The sequence below is a fragment of the Crocodylus porosus genome, unplaced genomic scaffold (genome assembly GCF_001723895.1).
Source record: "Crocodylus porosus isolate Cpor-Errol unplaced genomic scaffold, CroPor_comp1, whole genome shotgun sequence".
Taxonomy (NCBI): Eukaryota; Metazoa; Chordata; order Crocodylia; family Crocodylidae; genus Crocodylus; species Crocodylus porosus.
Window position 1 is genome coordinate 42,237,065 of NW_017728951.1, and position 23,010 is coordinate 42,260,074.

At 38.5% G+C, this 23,010-nt stretch overlaps 1 protein-coding gene across 4 annotated transcripts in view; it reads left to right on the forward strand.

Annotated features, from left to right (window-relative positions):
• Positions 1–23,010, forward strand: part of KAT6B (lysine acetyltransferase 6B) — a 216,345-nt gene that overhangs the window by 183,527 nt on the left and 9,808 nt on the right. For all 4 annotated transcript variants that reach the window (XM_019555897.1, XM_019555898.1, XM_019555899.1 and 1 more), the window contains exon 14: positions 20,832–21,063. In XM_019555897.1, the coding sequence (XP_019411442.1) occupies positions 20,832–21,063 (232 nt within the window). The remainder of the gene's footprint in view (positions 1–20,831; positions 21,064–23,010) is intronic.

The following is a 23,010-nucleotide window of genomic DNA, read 5'->3' on the forward strand; positions in this document are numbered from 1 at the left end:
TTTTTTAAACTTTTTTTTTGTCGATTTATGATTATTCCAAAAAAACCAGCCTCTGCGGATTTCTTGGCATCATTTTTGCGTAGCTTCAAGACATTGTGCATTTATCATAACAGTGAAAGAAATCAGGCTTGTCACTTCAGATCTTAGGGCCAAGACTGTTAAAACACAAGAGCATCTCTTTCAGTTGCAACTTGCTGACACTGAGTGCAACCAAGAGCAGGACTAAAGGCATACTAACAATGAAGACAGGGCATCTGGTGGGCAACGTTGACTTTAGAGTATACTGAGTGAGTAGGCAAGCTCTCTATCTAGAAAACTGAAGGAGAGGGATTGACCCAAAAGCTTCATAGATTTTAATTAAAAAAAACCCAAAACGCATCTTCATTAATCAGCATATTCACTTATACTGTCAGCCACATAGTCCAACTATATTGCCAGTGAGTTAATGAAAATCTCAGGCACTTACTTACCCATGGTAGGTGTGTCACTTTCTATTAATTTCAGTGTCTGTAGATGTTGCAGTAAGAGAGTGTCTTTGCCAAGATAACTTCACGACTTCTTTAGCAGGCTGTTTGTAGATATTATCAGTGTTACCTGAGGCATAGGATTGCTTCAAATAATACAAAAACAAACAAAACAAAACAGAACAAAAACTTGGAATCCCTCCTGTAGTCTTCATCACTCCTGAAATGCCCTGAAGAAACGGGAATGATGTGAATTCCACATAAATCCCATAAGCCTGCCTCTTTTAGGAGCTAACAGAAGATTTAAGATCTGAAAAAATGGCATTAAGATGTTTTGTGTTTACTTCCTTTTTTAGTTCTGATATTCTTTTATCTAGTTCATACCAGGAAACCTCAACATGGACTTCTTCAGTTCAATTCACCTGTTTTAAAATGTTTAAATATTTTCCACAGTTTATTGAACCCCAAAACACAAATGTATTATACAGACAGGTACTGTTATGTAAAAAAAATCTCCTGAAAATTTGTGTTGATACTCTTAATACTGGACATTGTCTTCAGTCAGAATTACAGGGGGACCCAAAGAATGGTTGCTATCTGGCATTGTCCCTTTGTACCTGCTCATGCCCACGTGGCAGCCTAAGTAGATGTAATACCTAAATTAGCTTAATTTTGCACGCCACCACTGTTTTGCAATATTATCCTCATTCTTCCATCCTTTTTCAAGTCTGCTGTCCCTTAAATTCAGTTGAATTGTCTTCATACATTCCCTCTTTCCATTCCATGTTTTCTCTTTCTTTCTCATTCCTTCATCCTTTCCTCTCTGCTTACTTACTCTTTTGTGCCTTATTTACTAATGGTATTCTCCCACAGGTAATCATTTTCTTCCTATCATTTACCAAATTCTGTTTCCTCACACGTTCTTGTTTGATCACACACTCACTTTAGGTCTATTCCTCCCTCATGCACATGTTAATAGGCCTTCAAGCCATTTGCCTGCTTTGTTTCCTCCCTTTTTTTTCTCCTCCCTTCTTGTCAACTAAAATAAAAACACAAGCAAGCAACTCCATTACTTGCTTGGTATTGGTACCAGGTCCCAATGTCCTCATACTTGTTCTGCTTCTAGCTTTTTCCATTATCTTTAGGCTATAATGTGCAGGCACCATTCCCCCCCTGCAAGCTGGAGTGAGAAAGCAAAACCATGCTGGGACCATTGTATGCTTACATAAATTTTACAGGAAGAAGTTGTCATAATCCAGACAGAACTGGAACCTGGTCCCTCTTTTGCCAGTAGGGAGAGTAAGGAAACTGGACTTGCATAGTTTAGAAATAAAAATGATCTGTTCAGCAGAGTCCTTAAGAACTTTAGATTAAATCCTAATTTCTCTACTCTTTTTTTTCTAAGAAGGGTCCAAACAAAAAGAAAAAGAAAGGAAAGGAAAAATAAACACATAAATATGTCTGATAATTTCCACTCCTTCCTTTGGGTTAGCAGTATACTGAAGTTGGAGGGGAAAAGACCCTTGGAAAATACATTTCCTCTTTTGCTACTTTACTGCGTCCCCATTATCATCATTTCATCAGGCAGGTTGACTTTGTTAGTACATAGGGAAATTTTGTCCTTTCTGTTGACTGTGAATATTAGTTGTTTTAACAGGTTACCACACTTTGAGACTAACCCCTACACAGTGTACTGCATCCCTTGATTCATCTTTCTCTCTCTGACAGTGGCAAAATCCCATGCAGCTTTTTTTGATTGCAGTATCTGCCAATTATCTGGGTGCCACAATGAGCTTTCGCAATGATGTAATTCTGCCTTTCCTGTCTTTGCTTTATTCTCGGTCCTTACCTGGGACTCAGGCCATGGGGGGTGAGGCCAGCTTTGCTGCCATTGTCATGGCAGCACAGCCACCAGCTCCTGTCTGAACGCGGGCGCTCTGATTGGTTATTTCCAATCAGAGTGCAAATAAAGCATTATGGACAGACAGACTAAGGCTTTTATAATAGTAGATTTTTGAGGCTGGCTACCCAAGAATTACAATACATTCAGTTTATTTGCCCCCTTCTCCCTTCGCAGATGGGACTTGTGATTTTTTTTTTTCAGTTCAGAACTGCCAAAATTAACCCCTTGTTTCTGTCCATGTGCATTAAGTAGTGCTAGAGCTGATTTTTCTGTCTTGGAAAGATGTTTCAATTGATCTTAAATATAAAGCGCTTACCTGGAAACCTCTGTTTCCTTCAGTGGTCCAAGGTTGAAAATGTTATATTATGTCCATTATCTTCAAGTCAATAGTTCTAATTAATTTTTGTTGTAAATGTGACTGCACTCTGGACGTCATGGGAGCAGCAGAATGTAACTGCACTTCTAAGTGAAGTTCATCCAGCTCTTAAAATTGCATAAACATTAAAGTCATGATTATATTTTTAAAATAAGAACATCTGCTCATAAAATCTGGGGAAATAATCAAGCCTCATTAATGATATATTTGAACTTCTTGATTTATTGACAAAATCCAGGCTCCTGGTTGGCAGACAGAATTGTTTCTACCCTGTACCAATTTTAAAGGTACTATGATTCCTCTTCTAACACTTACGTACTTTCACTTCAACTCTAATTAGTCTACTTTGTTTAGACAAAAAACTTGGTTAAGAATTCATTGGCAATTGGCACAAGTGAAGCCAATGCTAGTCAATTAATGTTTTCAAAAGGAGCTTTTAGTTGTTTTGTCTTTAATGCGTTCTTCATTATCCTCCCTTCCTTAGTGAAGGGAATTTGTTTAGCCCAAACCTCTTCCATGGAACTTTCTATAAAGGAATTGAAGGTATCTGCCCACTAGGCTGAGTTTACTTATTGTAGAGAGGAACGAGAGCTGGCATTCTTCCTCATAACAATAATGAGTGAATCTTTGACTTGCCCCTGTTCACTGTAAAGAAAGCCTTTTCCTTACCAAACAAAGGGGAAAAGAAAATGTAGCAGGTTGTTCACTTACCTAAGAATCTCAAGTTACAGCCAACCTTTCATTCTCTGAGTAGCAGTGTTTATGAGGATCCTGGCACTGAGTCTTTTGAAAGCATTCCTGAGGCAGCTTCAAAGTGAATACTAATATCTATTTAAGATCCTCTATCTTTGATATTAACCCCATTGACATAAATGGGAGTTGTGAATGCACTTACAAGCAGAATAATGCTATAAATGTGATGGAAATATTTATGAAAAATAAAATGGTAACATGCATTATACAGGGAAGGTGGACTGAGGTTATTTTAAGAAAGAAAATGTGGTCTTTCTGTTTTTTTCAGCATGGGGTATCAGGTTTAATATTTTCTTTGCTCAGTGTGTCATACTTGGAGTTTGAAAGTCTGAGATGAAACACAAACCTAGAATACTGCCCAGGTACATTTTCACTGTTTGGTTTTCTAATTATTTTTTGAATCAGCAATCTGCCACTATGCATTTCTTTTTAAAACTAAATATTTGTTATTCTGCAACAATGGAAACTGTCCTTAGGTGTCATTTACAGTGCTTTGAAAAATCTTCTCTTTCTGTTAAGGTGATTGTCTCACATAAAGTATGGTGCCAGTGTTAGCTATCCTTTCTAACCTCTTGCTTGATAATGTACATTGCATGAAAAATCTCCAGTTCTTACTTGGTTGTGTTGTGAACAAAACACAGTTTAATAAAAACCTGTTACATCTGAATGGTTCTGAGGCTAGTCATTCATTTGTGCAGGTAGATCTTTGTAGGGGTGTATAAGAGTTCAACACATGCTGGGGCAAACAGGTTGCTTGACATTTTATCCTTTGTATTAGATGGATTCTAACTGAAGCCTTCAATTACTGTAGCACAAGTTTAAAACAAATCTGGTGCTGAAAAGAGAACAAGAATTGTGCTGTGCAGATTACATAAAGGCAAACTCTCAGACAGAGGCTAGTCCCAGAAAGGTTGCATTCTGTGTCTGAGGATGGCTCTGTCTGTTTCTGTTTCAGCAGCAATTTAGTTTTGTTGCAACTCTTTTGTCCAGTTGGGGTTTTCAGCAGTGTTTTGGCATCTTTCATTTGTAAAGCTTGCATAAGTAATTTGATCAGGTCATTGTCTTTATAATCCTGTTGTTGTCTTTGTCATTCAGGTTTTTTTTTTTCGTGTATGATGATACAATGAATACAAAGCAAGGAAACACACATTCACAATTTTATGTCCAAATTTTGCAGCCAGCTGATTGCCTCTGGTGTAGTAATGTGCAAGTCCAGCAGACTTCCATTAAAAGCATGAAGAAGGCATTCAGAGGTGATGTGGTTCAAAGTTTGAAAAGGGGCACCACAGTCAGTTTGGTGAGCTAGTCTAACCTCATCAATGAAACAGAAATCCACATCTGCCACATCCTGTCCTGATTCAGTTTAGAGAAGACCAAAGATGTCTAGGGAGATCAAAGCCAGCAGGTCTAATGGTAGGATTTGTAATAATACTTTCTGTATTAAAGGGTGAATTGAGCCACTCTCACATCCAGGCATCTTGGATGTTAAATGAGTCTTGCTCAAGTTGAATTGCTGTTCTTCAAGTGGGATGTCTATATTTTAATTTTGGATGTCACAGGTTTAAGAGATCTATGTGTGTAGGCAGCTGCAGGTATTTTTTATTTTAGTCATTCAGATGATTTCAGGACTTGCCAGTGATATTGTTGGGCATAAGGGTATGTGTACTTAAGTATATGCACGTAATACAAATATGAGAAAAAATTCTCTTCTCTTTCAAGTGCAAAGTAATGGTAAATATGATAAACTTTAGCTATATTAACATGATGTCAAGACTTGGATTTCTAGAGTTTCTTTGTTCCACAAATGCCAAAGTTAAGACACCTGCAGTATACCAAGTAGAAGTGAAGGATAAAGTATACCCTCTGGAACGGAGCTGAGTTGTACAAATTCAGAGTTATTTTTAATTGTATCATATTTTTAGAAACTAATTTTTATGGGTTAGTGTGGTGGTTCACTGTGCCTCTCAAAGTTTCATAGTTGTCTCTTAGCCACATTTTCCTAGCCTGCTGTCTGAATAGATCTTATTTCCCAAACAGATTCCTGTTGGCAATGGAACTGTGATTCACTTCAACAGCAGCTAGACTAAGTACAATGATTTTAAGTGCTTATTGTTTACCTACACAATGAGTTTAGGTGCATATGGATGGTATAGTCCTAATATTGAATTGCATGTTTTGTTGCACTAATTAATTGCATACCAGCCAGCTGTATAAATTGGCTAATTACATTCCAAATTGAGGTCCAAATGTTCCCCTTTACACAGTAATCACTCTGGACTGAGTGATCACACTGTATTTAGCCAACAGTCTAAATACACTTGAGATTTTGTCTGTTCGTCAATTTTGTTTAAACAGCTGTTACTGTATGTAGTAAAGATAGAGGCCAGCAGAATTATGTATGAAACCAGTTTGTTACATGAAAACCTCTTCTGTAAGATTCTGCAAGATGTTAACAGGAAATGTCTACTGTTGTTTAACCTCCCCAGTGTGTAGCTTCCAATTATAGCATATTCAAGAGATGATGTCCAGTCATAAAGGTAGAGTGTCCAAGAAAAGATCAACTGTAAAAGGTAGCAAAATTTAAGTCTAGTGTCTTCTGGTGGGTCTTTCCTTTGTCTGTTTTGATGCTCTGACTGAGAAGGTTGCTGATTTAGAAGACTGACATATTGCACAGCATGTAGAAATGTGGATGTCTTTTACTCTAAAGTTGGCAAAATAAAAAATAAATAGTATAATACTCCTGTTAGCTCTTTCATGCTTAGATTAAACATCACTAAAGTTCAGTATTTTGTTGTGTAACCAGTATCTTTTAAAATGCGGTTCTTAGCATGTAATGACACAGTTTAAGGAAGATTTGGCTTCTTGTAACTACTTTTATGCAGCATGTAACAGCATGAGCTACTAATGAAATAAATTAATCTGAAGCACCAGGACATGCCAGAGGCATTCAGTCTTAGCTTAGGTCAACATACGTCCTTAATTGCTTTAGATTTTCACAAGTTCTACAACTCGGATATCTATATCAGGTTACTTGTGCTAAAATATTCCTCTATTACTTTCACTGAATTAGTGTTACGAATAGGAGAACTGGTGTAGATAAGTACCATTTCCAGGCTGTCTTTAACTACTATGTTCTATAGATATGTTCTGAGCAGAATTAGATGATATAATACTGGCAGCTGTCTGAAGACCTTTTACATCAATTGTATTGTTACCACTGGTAAAGGTGAATCAGCACTAAAAAAACCCCACCATTTTAAAGGGACTTGATTTTCAACACTATAGTGTCCTAACAAAGCTTAAACCATAGCTACCTTTCTGAAGATAATGGTTCTGTGCAGATAGAACTGAATGATGCCACGTCTTGAGGGCTGTCTGGTGGTCTGGAAACAGTTAAAACATGCTTTTGTCAGGATTGAATGGGTTGTTTTATTTTGGGGAGCTGGGGAGAGGGTTGGGTTGGGTGGTTTTTTAACTGTCAGAATCCTGCCATGTTAAAATTACAGTATTAGACTGGATGTAAAAGAATTATAGAAGCTATGGTTAATACACCCAGACATGGCTCTTCCTTATGTTTTATGTACCTATTTCCAGGATCACCCAAATTTATTTCAATCTGTTTTAACTTTTAAATATTGTTGCAATCCTGACTTACTTTTACTAGGGTTTTTAAACTAATTGGGAGCTTATTTGGATGCAATGAGAGAGCATCCTGAACATTATGCTTTTCTGTTCTTTCTCTGTTCAAAGAATAAAGTTACAAGAATCTTATTCTCTGAAGTCTTGTTTCCTGGTGCTTCAGAAAGAGTTGGAGAGAGTGCAAGTGTGTCTTATGAAGTTCACTTTATTGCTTATACAAAAGTATGAAAAAAGGAGTTCCATTTGATGGGGAAATGATAGCATGATAGTGATCAGGCAGCTTACTGAGGGAATGGTGAGGAAGCAATGATAAGTAAGAAAGGACTGGGGCTACATAGGGCTGGTTTGGTTAAAGTAAATCTTTATAATAATCTAGAATTAGGAGGGGGTCAACTCAGAAATGTCTTATGGAAACTATGATGAATGGAATAAAAGAATAGATCCAAGAAAATTATAAATCATTCTCATAGAAGGGCAGACCCTTACTTATGTATTCTTGTTGGCTGCATAATATATACAGCTTTTGACTGAAAATGTTACTGCTGCTTCCTTTGGGTAATAGAACAGCTCTGTGATTCTCTCCAGTATGGGTAACATTGGCAGAGTCAAGACAGCTATCCAGGGAATCAGTAGAGGTGTTAGTTTATTTTCAAACCTGTGAAAGTAGTGAGCAATAAGAAATTTAGGAGCTACCCTTTATATATATATTTTGTATAGATGTAAGATTCATATTGTCATGCCATTCTGAACCTTTAGGTTAGGGCAGGGTATGCATAAATAAAGTAACATTTAATAAGAACAGATTCTACCCCAAACATCTAATGGGTGCCCTTTTGAATATTTCAAAAGCTTCTTCAAACTTTGAGAGAAGTCTTCTGTTTTCTCCTTTGTATAAAGAAATCTCTCTGGATATCTCACATTTATTTGGCCCAATTATGATGTAATTTAAGAAGGCAAAATAGTTTTGCATCTTATACACCAAGTAATTGAGAGAGAGAGAGAGATACTATAAGGTTTTGTGAATCGAAGCTCACTTCATCAGATGTTGTGAAAGGACATGCCCAGAGCTGTGTATAAAATGGAGAGAATGATTTGAATACAAAAGACAGGAAGGGGGAGCAGTGTGAGAGAGGCAGACAAGCAGTAAACCCATAGGGACAAAAGGGTCTCAGAAGCTACCAACAAAAGTTTTTTTTAAATTTTGCTTTCTAAGTACAGCTGCACTAAGGTCAACAGTGGAACATCCGGGGAGGTTACAGTGTTCTGCCACAGGCTTGTGTGTCTTACTGGACCTGATTCATTATTCTTGCATGTAGGGATTGCCCCATCTGTCCAATGTAGGCAGCAGAGGGGCCCTGCAAGCAAGTGTTGACTCATGATGTTGATGGAGCTTCAAGTGAATGAATCTCTGATGTTATAGTCTGTGTTATTTAGTTCACTGATGATATGGACTGCATCGATGAAAAAGCATAGCTGGTATTTGTCTATTGCAAAGCCTTGGTGGGAGCAGAATTTAGGCAGACTGTTGCTTGAGAGATGCCACTTTGCGGTTGGGGGTACTGTCTGTAAGCCAGAACAGGTTTGCCTCCCCCCACCCCACATGGCTACCTTGAGGCAGTCATCCTTTTCCACAAGGGGCTGGAGTTCATTAATGATGTCTGAGAAACTGGGCTTTAGGTAACAACCAGAGGGATTCTGTTGTCCTTCTCCTGCGGTTGGTATTATAGCAGGTTAGAGCAAGGTCTGAGTCTGGTGTTGTTGATTTGAGTGGCTACAGCTTTGGGACTGTATTGTAATTGTAGGAATCCCCTGCTCCAGATCCACAAGTGGATTTTATCCATAAAATATGTTATAAGAAGCCACTTAATGTTATTCAATTACTCTATTGTAATAGGCTTCTTCAACTAGCCATACTGGTTGGCATAATTTGAAATGCATGGGGAAGTTGTTTTTTGTTATGTGTTTTTTTTTAAATAGATTATCATTCACTTTGGGGGTCTTGGTTTTAACACAGTGTTTGCTACATATTTTTACTTTAAATTTGAGGAAAAAACATACCCAGTAAGTAAATAGAATAAACAATTGAACTTTAGAATAGGAGGAGCTACTTTTCATAAGGTAAATTTAATCAGAGCAGTTTTGTCCAAGCAACCTGCTACTGAAGATTCCCCAGCTAATAGGTCTCTAAAGAAGCTTCCCACAGAAATAGGTTATCAGTACCACTAGAACATTTGGCAGCTATGGCTCTGAGGCTGGATAAAGTAAATTCCATTTGGTCACAGGATAGCCAGAGATTTACTGGGGGAGAGAATGGTAAAATGTCTGTAAGTATGTAGGTCATGTGCTTTTAGCCAGCAGTGGATATTTATGGTTTTGCTTGAACAGGGTGCACAAGACACCTTTTTTGATTCCTTTGATTTGTTTTTTGGTGGGGGTGTGGGTGTTGTGTTTCTGGCAGCCCAGAAAAGTAATCGAATTCAAGCAATCAGTGACTTGGGATGCTCTCTCCCCTGGTCCATCTCTGGCTGTGAAAGGTATGTCTTGAGTTCTAATAAATTGATTGGAAGAAGAATCAGAAAAAGCAGGACTGGAAGAGACCTTCAGAGGTTATCTAGTCCAACCCCCTGCCAGAGGCAGAATCAGCCGTATCCAAACCACCCTATACAAATCCATTGTCCAACCTCTTAGTAAAACTACATAGTCAACCATGATACAACCACAACACCTACTGCCAGTACAGTGGGGGGACACTCATGGCCAATGTCATGCTGCTATAAGGAGTTGTTAAAAACACATTCAAGAGATCCACATTCAAGGAAGAAAGCCAAAAACCTCCCACTGCTTGTATCAGTCTGACCATTAGGTGAAATTCCTTCCTGACCCCAAATATGGTGATCAGTTTCATCCTAAGTGGATGGGCAAGACCCTCTCACCAGGAACTTCTGAGTTTAAGTCCCAGCAGGAGCATTGTCACAATCCCCAGCCCTGGTTGCAGCCAAGACCCAATGCTTCTGAGGAAGGCAAATGAACACCCCCCCCCCCCCAAAAACCTGAGTTGTAACAACAACAGTAGTGCTACGTAAAGAGGTACTGTCACCTCCTACATGTTGCACCTAATGCTTCTGTTCACAGAATCATAGAAAATCAGGGTCGGAAGGGACCTCAGGAGGTTATCTAATCTAACCCCCTGCTCAAAGCAAGGCCATCCCCAACTAGATCATCCCAGCCAAAGTTTTGTCTTGCCAGATCTTAAAAACCTCCAAGAATGGAGATTCCACAATCTTTCTTGATAACCTATTTCAGTGTTTTACTGCACTCCTAGTGCGATAATTCTTCCTAATATGTAACTTAAACTTCCCTTGCTGCAACTTGAAACCGTTGCTCCTTGTTCTGTCATCTGCCACCACTGAGAACAGTCTAGCTCCATCATCTTTTGAACCCTCCCTTCAGGTAGTTATTGATGCATCTCAAAACTGCATTCACTGTTAATGCAGCTACATCAGCTCATATTGAGTCTGTAATTTACCAAGAATCCTAGATCCTTTTCTGTAGTGCTGCCATCAAGCCAGGTGTCACCCTTTTTGATTTGTTTTCGATTGTTCTTCCCAAGGTGTAGCACCTTGTATTTGTCAGCGTTGGACTTCATCATGTTGGCTCCAGCCCAGCTTTCCAATTTGTCAAGATCCTTCTGAATAGTGCTGTTGTCCTTGAGTGTCAGTCCTTCCCAGAAATCTAGAGGAAATGTAGAGAAAGTACAAAACTTAGTTGTCAAAGCACCCATTTTCTAAAATCCCTCTCTTCTTCACCATGAGAGGGGACATTCGCTGAATAGTATCACTATATAGGAGGTACTAAAGAGAATTTAGAAGTTCATTACAAGGGGAATAGGAGCTTGGTTTCTAAATATTTCTAAGAATCAAACTCAGAACAGTCTGGCTAGGTGCATCTCGGAAGCAAAGCTGGAGGCATTTCAGACTGCCCAATACAGAACAAAAAAAGAAGCAAAGCCTGATCATAACTTGACATTGGACTTGAGCTATGGACTTGAAGGAGAAGCTGAGTTGCACAGCTGTGTAATCAGTTATTTTCTTACTGTAATATCTGGAGGATTAATATTAGTGGAATTCCACATGGCTGCTTCAAGAGGTTAAAGATAAACTTCCCCCATGCCAGAATAAGTAATTTAGCTAAAAGGCAAACAGTTTAACTTTTAAGTATAATGTATGTCAAAAAATTGCAACATGTGTCTTTAACAGTTTTGCAGGAAGTTATTTGACTTCAGTTTACAGAACCAAAAAAAATAAGGTTTTAAGCTTAAATTTGTAAGATCCTTGGGGTAGGGGCATCTGCTTGTGTGATTGTATAGTTCCTATTAACATAGGGTCATGATCTAAGGGTAAGTAGTACTATTGCAATACAAATAATAATTTCAAGATGTCTCTCCTTCACCATGTTTCTACATAATTTATTCTCAGGCCTTGACTCCACTGGCTGAACTTCAGAATTTAACATCACAGCAAGTCAATGTGGATGAGGCAAAAACAGGTTAGAACCAGAGTGGATAAAAAATCAACAATTTTTTTTTAAATCAAAAAAATTGGATTTTTTTTTTAATCAGATTTTTTTATTTAATTGTATTTTGTGGGGGTTTTTTGTTAAGAGGCTTTTATTTTAAGATATGCTAGAGCTCAAAGAACTCATCATGGAATAGGGATTATAACTTCTAATTATATACTATTTGAGACAATATATTCACATAACTTTTTTTAGAAAAGTTTTATAAATAGGTCACAACAGGACATGGACTATATATATTAGGGGCCCAACCTTATGGTGCTCCCAGAGGTTTCTCTATAAATTAGTGTAGATTAAAGAAAACCACTTTATCCAATGGGACTCAGTGCTCAATCTAGAAGATCCCATTAAGTATCTCCACAATGCTTAGTTTCAGCTCTCAACGTGTGGATTTGTGTCTCCAGAGAACCATATGGAGATGAGAGATGACACAACTGATTACTTTCCCATCAGCCCTGTTGTCTCTCTGCAAGTTTGTGTACACACAGTCAAACCCTTACCTCTCTCTAAAAATGCAAAGTTTCAAGACATTAAATGAATAGAGGATTGTTGGGGGTGCAGTAGATGAGGCTGGAGATAAATGCAAGGAGGGAGGGGCAGTAGAAACTAAAGAGAAACATTTTGAGCAGAATATTCCAGAAGTCTTGAGGGATAAGTTTCTGAGTATAGCCTCTCCATTGACTTGAGATCTAGTGAGGGAATGGTATGGTGGAAGGAAAAACCTATCATGGCAGCAGGCTTGTCAGGCCATAAAAGAGCCCCTCTTTGGGAATATTTTAATGAAGGGTGTATCAAACAACAAGAATGCACTTTTTGTAGAAAACAATGATTAAATTGAGGCTTTCTGGCCAGTGATTTTAAATTGTGGTTTAAATCATGATTTAAATTGATTTGATTTAAATCAAATCCACCCTGGTTAGAATAGTATTTCCAGAAACGTTTTTAATATGGTGTAGATCAGCCAGGACTGTAGTAATCATTTGACTTTTCTCATTAACTGATTTTTAAATTCCTGTTGAATATAGGTTGATATTTATATTGAATTATTCTCAGGCCATTGGTGGGGGCTGTTTTATGATTGTACAAATCTGTGCTCTAATTGGATGACTCTGCTTTTTTGAAAAAATTATGAAATGTTCTCAATATGCAGTTTCTTCTCTCAGTCAAACTGCTTCTCATGGCTAGGTATTTTTGGAGGACATTTAAGTTATCCAGGACATCTCAATTATCAGAATTCTAGTTTGTTCATTTCTTGATCACACAGGGATGTGTTTTATTCTGAGTAAAATGAGGTTCCTATTTTCCAGGTGACAATTAGTAGAATTTATGCATTAAAAAATTTGATCCAGCCTATTAATGTTTTTCAGCAGGTTATGTGTTTAATATATTAAGTTGCTTCCCATTTACAAAGGCACAGTTAAGGTTATGTTAAACTTTCTGTTGTAAACTCTTGTTTCCAGGTTCTGACAGGAATTATGGTTCCATAATTCTGACAACAGAAATCTGTCCTAGCTGAAATGTAGATCATGCTAGTCACAGCTTTCAGGACTCATTTATTGTATTTCTTTTAAACTTTAATAAGTGAAAAAGAAATGTGTTTTTATCAAAACACAATCTTGCAAGCTGTAGGTCTCCCAGGGTTCGGAGTGAGCTGATATTGCCTGCGTGCCACACTGACACATCTCTGCTGGTTCCATTAGCTTGTGCAAAATTTCCTCCTCTTTTTTTTTTTTAAAAGGAATTTGTTTCTATCCCATATGATTAAAGAGAGAACTTCCCAGTGAAAAGCAGTGCAGTTCAGTTGAGATGAATCTGAATAGAGTTGGCCAGAAATGATGATAAATCTGAGAAATGGGAATTGGCTCTTTAATCTCAGTAGCTTTATGATGACAATTTAGATTTCATATTAACTTTATCTTTGCTGATTATTTTAGGATAAGTGACTAGTTATTCTAGGATTGTGGGATACCTTTTGGATGGAGCTTGGGTAAAATGTTACCATTTTTTAATAATAAGAGAGAAATAGTAAACTAAAATAATAAGAGAGAAATAGTAAATTAAAAGACTGATTCTTTTTTAAGTAAGCTTTTATTCTCTAATACAGCGATCAGCAACATTTTTGGGCAGAGTGCCAAAACACCCACAACCTCGACTTGTAAGATGTTGTTGTGCCAAGGTAGACAGCAGGGGAGCTGCAAGAGGCCTGATCTTTATTGTGGCAGGACAGCCCCGCCCCTTTCCCTGCTGTCCATCCTGAGGCGCAGGTGCCAAGCAAAATGCCTTTGCGTGCAACACTTTGGCACCTGTGACAGGGGTTGCCTACCCCCTCTCTAATGGATTTTTATTCTAAAACAAAAAACGGGTAGTTAGAAAAATCCAAAGGTCATAAGAGGAAGTACTTGTTAGTCTGTTAAAGATTGCCTTTAATTTGTCTCTTAAATTACATCTTATAATATTTCCAGTTTTTTGGTAACTGATTAGAATTGCATAACAGAATGCCTGAAGCTCATCTAGGTTCTAGGATTCTTTCAAGAGATGCCCTTGAACGATGTATGGTTTCCTTTCATTAGACATTGGATTTATGTACGTAAGGTGGTCATTTTGCAGAACAAGATATGTGCATGTAAATGCAGATGAGTAAACAGAAATGAACACAACAAAAGTCTCTCTTTCCATTGGCTTGTTAGGGTATAGCAGCCTAGGCTTTTCTGCAGATAATGGCTTCAGAGGAAACCACTGCTCTCCATTAGGGCTTTCTCATGGGTAGGTCCAAAACTTCCGTAAGCCGGAAAAATCTTAGTGTTCTAATCCATGCTGAAAGAAAATGATTTGAGAATTTACCTAATAGCTGTTCCCAGTTTAGTTCCTTCACAAGGAATGAGAAAACTGATTAGACACTCCAGATATAACACTTCCATTCCAATTGGATAACTGATGAAGCATAGATATCCAGGCCATCTTGTATCTCAAGAGTCACTGAACAAGTCAATGAAGATGAAATTCAGAATGGAGACTTTGCTGACCATTCTCACTTCAGTCTTGGCAGGAGCTTTTCATTTGTTGAATCTGGTACCACCTTATCCCCATATCCTAGTCATATCCAGGGGTTGCCTGTCTGCCTGCTTTTAGATCACTTAGCAATTGTAGCCTCATCTGGAAGGCTTAAGGTCACTAAGAGAATTTACTCTATAACTGCATATAGAGTAATATACACAAAGAAGGAGTTTGCTTTTCCTCAAGTAGGAAAGTTTTAATAACATAGGACCATAGAAGAGTAGGGCCAGAAGGGACCTCATGAAGTCATGTAGGTAGTCCAGCCCCCAGCTCAAATCAGGGTTATCCCTGACTAAACCATCCCAGCCAAGTGTTTGTGTAACATCCAACACTCTATAAAGTGTTATGGAATGCATGCATGTTTTCAGTCCAGTTTTAGGTGTCTATCCACAGACAGTTAGACTCTCATGCCTGAAGTAATTCTTAATAAGGGTAAGACAAAGTAAAATGACTACTTAGAATTCTCTGTTCTCTTACCTGATGGAAGGCAACAGCCCATCAGAATCCTTTCACAGTCAGAGCAGTAATCTCTTTGTTCTTGACGCAAGAGCTCCATAAAGTGCTGTAGACTCTCACAACCTATCCATTTGAGTCCATCAGATCTATTTATTGGTATTTCCTTTACCTGATTATGACCACGGTTTCAAGCTTTTGACCACGGTTTCAAGCATCTCTGAAATCGTCACTTTTAGAAAACCTGTCATCTTCAGTAAGGCAGGGTAGCACGTTGTACTCCAAAACTATTTATTCTTAAAGTTAACAATTACACACATTAAAGAAGAGTCTTCTTACTTTTTCTTACCGTACTCTCTTAACACCCCTCAACAATATTATGTGCTGATACCTAGTTAAATTTTTATAGCCAACCAGTTGAGGGACAAATGCATATTTTTTCTTTTTATTGCAAGTGCTTAAGATAGGGGTGTCAAAGATGGCTTATGAGCTGAATCTGACCTGTGGAGGCCCGTTAGCCAGTTTCCACTGCTAACCCTAGGTCTCATACCAGATCAGCCCTGCCTACAGGGTCCAAGATACTTGCCACACAGGGGCCCATTTGAGCTGGTCTGGAACTATGCCACACACGATGACACCCACTCTGGCCAGTCAAGGATACAAGTTGCCTGCAGTGTGGGCCCCAGAGCAAGTGCAATGTGCAGCAAAGTCTCAGACTGGCCAGTGTGGATGCTGGATCCAGCATGCCAGATCTAGGAGCTGCTCTGGTTAGTTCAAAACTACACTGAACATTGCACCCATCCAGCATCTGCATTGCCCCATGCTGACTGGAGCAGGCTCCATATACAGCTCATGTCCTGGACCAGCCAGAGCAAGCGCCATATGATCTGGATCCAGCATGATGGAGGTGGAGAGTCCATGGGTCCAATCCAGCCTGCAGGGCCAGCTCCTCACTGTTCATCTGGCCTGTGGACTGGTCCTGCACCACTCCTCCAGCCAGTGGAGCCAAATGAGTTTGCCACTCATAGCTTAAGCAATTAAATTCTCTTATGGTAGATAAATCAAGTGCCATATCACTGCAATATTAGGGGAAACACTGACTATGTGATGAACCAATTCCAGAGGAGATCAAAGCCTACTGTACATGTTCCACAATAGCATCTTGGGGCAGAAAGGTTATCATTCAGCACAGAGATTTACAAATCTCTGCCTAGGCATCCCCCAGCACATTAGAATATTTATAAAACCGTATGGCATTTAAACTTTGTTTCTCTTCAGAAACATCCTTTGACAAAATAATGCTCTGAAATAAATCAAATTTTTGTGGAGTGGGTTTTTTTTCTTCTTTCTCGTCTGTTTTTCTTTTCTTGTGACAGACTTTTTTCCCCTTATTACTTGCCACTTGTCATTTGATTTACTTTTTGGGACTTCAGAATAAGCATTCTCTCATATCTGGAATGGATGAATCCATCTGAATGAGTATGTAAGTGTAAGTGAATTAAGCATAGCGTTGGATTAAAAGTGAAGTTTAGTGCTTAGTGTAATTTCTTTAAATGGAGTTTTTGACAGCTAGTCATTTCTATTCTGAAATGTGTGGAGTAGAATTTTCCTAATAATGCACAGTAATTTTTCCTGCCTCATAGAGAGCTTTACTGACTTTTTTCTTTCTATGTTGAATAATATAAAGTATTGTAGTGTTGTGGATGCTGATCCAGCAAAGGACCCTGAATTTGCATGGATGAATTGTTTCTTTCAAGAACCCAGAGGAGGGATGTGGCTAGGAGTGTTAAAAATAGTTTTCTGGCTATTCATTTTGTGAATATGTAATTCTTAGCCCAGCAGATTTTTGCCACTGAAAATCCCCATAAAGAGGGAAAGGGAACTCTTTTTCCTTACCTAGGTTAGACTTTGTGTAGCATTGGCTTGGCTTGTCATTTGTAATGCACAGCATCCACTAATGGTTGACTTACATAGAAGTTACTGTGCTTTGTTTTCCAGGTATTGCCAGGGTTCCTCATCTCACATCACAGATTATATCACTTATTAGAGTCCTTTTAGTTTTTCATTTTGGGGTTATCCATTATTAAGACTAGATAGATGATGACACCAGGGCTACCTGTTTAACAGGGACGTGTTGTACTCATTTCAGATGCTTCAGGATAAATACACGAGCTACCAAGATCAGTGTTTTTTATTTACCTGCACCTTAGATCAATTATTTGGCATCTGTTTGGTAAGTTTAATTTAATAGATGTAATTTAAATCACAGAACCAATTACCTTGTGTATGCTGTAAGTAAGATAAACTTTGCATTAAATGTGCACTAGACATTACAGCTCATACTGCAAGTTTATATTATGTTTTTTGGTACTATAAGGTATGTTTTTAGATGCACAGTTCATTTCTATGCTGCAGAATTTTAGGAAAAAAATCCCCATCGGTGCTCTCTCCTTGCAAGATAAACTTGGATCAGCCCTAATACCAGCATAAAAGTGGACAAAGGAATAGTAAGAGATTCTGGGAATATATCACGTATCAGTCACCAGAAGGATTTTACTGTCAAGAGTATCTGTTTCCTGGCTTTTTCTTTCCTTTGTTATGACCACATTTTCAAGCATCTTAAAAATCCTTACTTTTAGAAGATCCTATCTTCTAAGACATGAGGAGGAATGTCTTGCATTCAAAAGCTTATCTAACTGTATCCCAACTATGTGGTTGGTTCAATAAAAATATCACCCTGAGGAATCCTTTCCCCTGTCTTCTTCTATAAAACAAGGTTACAGGTTGTGCTTCAAATGTATTTGTTGTTAAGGCTAACTGCCCTGCACATTACAGGGGAGTCGTCTTTCCTTTCTCTCATGGTCGATCTCAAAACCCTTTACACAAGAAGTGGGTATCATTACACCTGTTTTTTATAGATTGATAAATTGAGGTATAGGGAAGGAAGAATGATATGTCCAAAGTTATTAAACAGGCTGATATAAACTCAGGAACAGAAACTAGGTGATGGGCATCCATAGTTGTTGAAATACCCACACTATGAAGTTAGTAGAAAGCCAACAATAACAAAAGTAGTGCGCCAGTATCTTTGCAGATTATTTTGGCATTGTCTGATGATTTCAAAAACTTACACAGCTTTAAACTCTCCAGATGGGATGCTTCTAATCACTAAACAATTGGGTTTTTTTATTATCACTTTTTGCACTGCTTCAAGTTCATGCTGTTTCTGACAAGCAGTGACATCTAGTACAATTCAATACAAAGCTCTTAGATTTTACAGCAAAAGTGAGCTGGGATATTGCTTAGAATTCTTAACACAGAGCTGAAATAATATGTTTTAAATGTATCTGGTGTAAAGAGTGGTACTGATTTAGCACCTGCTGGGCCCATCTACATGTCCCTTAATGCGCAGTGGTTACTGCGCATTTAATTTAGTACTTGTATAATTAAGTACTAAATAAATGCATAGTAACCGGGGTAACTAGGCAAACACTTTTTTAGTGACACTACTGCACAGTAGCCTAATAATACTGCACAGTAGCATATCAGCTGTGTTGTGATGCGCTACTGCGCAGTATTATTAGATTACTGCGCAGTTAGCATCTCATGTAGATGCGCCCCAGTGCATACTGAAGTACAACTGCTGATTCTTAGCTTTTGATATGTAGTGCCCAAATACCATCATTCTTTAAATGTGAAACGTGGTGTTTTCTGTGCATACAGTAGCATAGATTTTTAGGAAATGCTTTCTGGACAATAAATCCTGCATCCTAAATGGGTTTAATGATGTAGGCTCCATCACCTCAGTCAGTGTAAGGTGACAGTTGAGGTTTAAAACTAAAAGCCTATGCTAGACCAAGTTTCTGGCGGCTCCATAAGTACAGGCAGACTTCACATTTGGTGTGGGTGATGTTCCTCATAATGTACCAATACAGTTTTTATTATAAATCTTTTTAATGAAATGGTAGGTATCAATGGGATATGTAGTAGCACTTACATTAATGATCATCTTGGGTGTAACGACATACCTGCCTTTCTGTGTTATTGGTAATTGCAGGCAAGAAGCAAGATTGGAGTCGATGTACATATCTTTTTTCCAAATTGGGAGGTACATACTTGATAAGTCTTGCAGCAGAAGGAAAACAGACTAAAAAACTCATTTTGTATACACCAAAGCTTGCAGAAAGGCAAGAAAACTGTTTCATAAGAATGACTTTGCTTTATGAAGGAAGATGTTAACTAGCTGTCTTTACTGTACTGCCAAATCCATTATGATTAACAATATGTGCGTTGGGTGTCAAGGAATGGATCAGGATCAGTAAGGGAGTAAGAAAGTGCTGCTTTTGTTGTTACGGGGGAATGGATCAGGATCAGTAAAGTACTGCTTTTGTTGTTACGTGTGTTTTCAGAGTTTGAAAATTTTTAAAAATGGAATTTTGACTCACTTCTGAGATTTAAAGCATCAGGACATGTAAGAAAGGTATCTATAGGAGAAAATATCAAATATGTTGGCGGAGTCCAGTTATGTCACTGAGCAAGTTTTTAAGCATGGTTTCGTACTGTTTGTAGCTGTGCAGTTGGATAGTATTTGTGAGAGTACAGCTATTTAATCAGAGAAAGGTAGAGATTATTACTTTATATCTTTTCTGTGCCCTCTAAGTAGTTTTTAATTACAGTAATAGCTACCAGATTTTTTTTCATTATTTTCAAGCAGGTTCTTCTCCTTTGTAATTTTAGAGCCTTTTCAAGTGGAGGAGGGTGGTTGGTTAAGTCTTGTACAGTGTATAGTAGGGGAGAGGCTTTTGGCTAGAAATATTTTATTATACATCAACATGTTCTAATTGCTGCAGAAGATATAAAAGTGGAGCTAACTGAATGTTCATAGATGTGGTTTAATGGAAATACTATTTTAAAAAACACTTCTCACAAATTCAGGTGAATTCAAGAGTTAGTCTCATTCCAGTTAAGGTGACTCTTTACTGCTGTCAGTGGGCCATTACAGAGAAAACGTACTTGATTTCTATTACCCGTATCAGTTCCATCTTAAGTTCTTAGTGTAAGGTTCTGACTTGCAGTATTTATAAAAAAAACAAAAGCGGTGGTTCCCAATTGATAATGCTTCCATACTGTTGTGATTGGGACCAAGTGGATGCTTTGACTTACTGGATACTGCTTTGGTCTCCTTAAAGCATGGGCTTTTGTAGCTTATCAAGTGTCACACTTTTGTACTTTGTTTTGTATTTGAATTTAGAAAATAGGGGGCAGGGGTTGTTGAAAATTCTAAGTGACAGTGTATGTGTTTGGAATTGCTGACCTGAAACTTAACTTTTTGCAAGCATGATTAAAGGCATTTTTAATGCAGGTTTGGAAAGCAGATTCCTTCTCTTGTATATGAAGTTTGGACAAAGGAGAGGTGCGGGGAAGCTTCACAAAATAGTTGTAAGGAAAGAAAGCTAGGCTTATACATTCTTAAAACATGATGTTTAATTTTGCTTTTATAGAGAGCATTTGGTCACTTTGATATTTCTGTTGCACATTATCTCTCCTAAAAGGATATATCCTAAATTTTCAAGGCACGGTATTTCTACAAAATATTGTTTTCTCTTCTCTCTAGGTTATTTGCTCTCTAGAAGGGAAGGACAAGCAGGATCCCCTGAAAAACCACTGTCTGATCTGGGTCGCCTCTCCTACTTGGCCTACTGGAAAAGTGTCATATTAGAATACCTTAATTGCCACCATGAAAAACAAATCAGCATCAAAGGAATGAGTCGAGCTACTGGAATGTGTCCACATGATATTGCCACCACCCTTCAGCAGCACAGCATGATAGACAAGAGAGAAGATAGGTCAGTAAAGCTTTTGGCACTTGAAAACTACTTGAGAACAAAAAAAAAAGATTATATATATCTATTAAAAAAGGGCATTATATAATACTTGATTGAAGTACATTTTTTGATATGGGAAAAAACCTAACATCTTCAGTGTAGTTTTTATTTATAGTGGGGAACAGTGCTACTTTATGCTCATATCTTTACATCTTTAGGTTGTCTTAGAAGGACACTGTCAAATTAAAGTAGTCAACTCTTTTTTTTTCTTTTTTAAATAACAGTGGTTTAATATGATACAATAAATCCACCGGGATCCTTCTTCCTAATTGTATTGCCTTCTTGGTTTTGGGGGGTTTGCCTTTATAAAAAGGTGTCACACTCGCTCACTGTAGACCGAGACCATGAATGCTTTCAAGAGATTTGTTAATGGAAGTTGGAAAGTTATTGAGGGATCATCCTTATGAACATTCCAGTTTGGGTGTGGGCATGCCTTAAGTATTTGAGTCTAGAGCCTGTTTTTGCTCCTTAATACATTCATCCTGCCTCTCTGTGCTGATGTCTTAAGGAGCAGTTTGTGATACCTTGTCCGTACTTCCTCTCAATTTCACTGTTTTAAGATGGAACTATTGCAGCCTAGTCCCAATCCTATTTTTGGCCTACAGTAACTCTCAGAAGCCACTTCTTCAGATTTTCTTGTCTTTGCACTTTCTTGAATTGATTAACCTTGTGCAGCTTGTGACCAGTCCAGCCCAACAAGCAGCACATGTGGGCCCCTCTTTGGGGTTTTACTGCATTCAGTGCGTGGACTGGACCCAGTGCCACAAGCACTATACACAGCATAGAGGGTTCAAGGTATGGGCTGCATGTGGTGCCTGCACCAAGCCAATCCTGCATATCAACTCTGGGGCCAGTTCCACATGCAGAGCAAGCTGCCTGCTGGTACCTCTTACAGAGCAAGCCCTGGGGCAGAGCCAGCGTGTGCTGCATGTAGCACATGAAGTAAGACCAGCTGTGTGCACTGCATGTGCCATGAGAGTCTCGCACGGAGTGTGCACTGCATGCTGGCCCTGAGCACTGACTCCAGTGTGGCCTGTTTTTGACCAGCCCTAGAGCCAGCGCTTGCTTAAGAGTGAGCTGCTTGCTGCACACCCTGGATATACCCCCTGAGCTGCATGAGGCGCTGGGTCCAGCCCACATGCCAGACCAGCTCTGCATGATTAATGCAATCCATGAGGTAGGTACAAGACCCACGGGCCAGATCATAATGTTTCATGGTTCAGATCTGGCCTGTGAGCCTTATGTTTGATACTCCTGCGCTAGGGCACACTGTCTCCTTGTAGTTGCCCTGTGTTGCTTATGATCTCAATCTGCCCCTTGATTTCATCACTTTTCTTATAGATCTAATCAGGAAAACCAAAAGGACTGGTATGAATATATAAGTCGTTCCTCTGGTGTTTTTGTAAAACCTTCTTCTAGGTCATTGACATCATCTGCTTCTCAATCTAAAGTTTTAGAATTCATAACTAGGTGAAAGGAGATGGATTTGGCAATTCCCTGCACTCTAACGGATCTTGTGCCCTAATATTTGTTTTCCAATGTTCTCCACTTCTGAAATGTTACAATGCCCTTCTTTGCCAGCAGGAAGGAGAGCCACTTTACATTTACTATTCCTTTCACTTTGTTTCTTATGTAAGAATACCTGTATTCATAACAGGGTTTCTGGCACAGTCAGTTCCTACTTCCAGGCAGGAGACACTAGTTGCTAACTTGTCCAATTTTAGTATCACGGCATTACATGGATTCAATTTATTCTTCAGTTTTCTATCAAACTGAAGGCAGGTCTGGCAAGGAGGAGCCACTTATACAGAGGGGGGTCCATACTCAGCCATTTTTTTTTGTGGGCTTGAAAAAATCAGTTGCAAAAGTTTTTTCTTTTCCTCTTCCCCATATAATATTGGTCCTTTG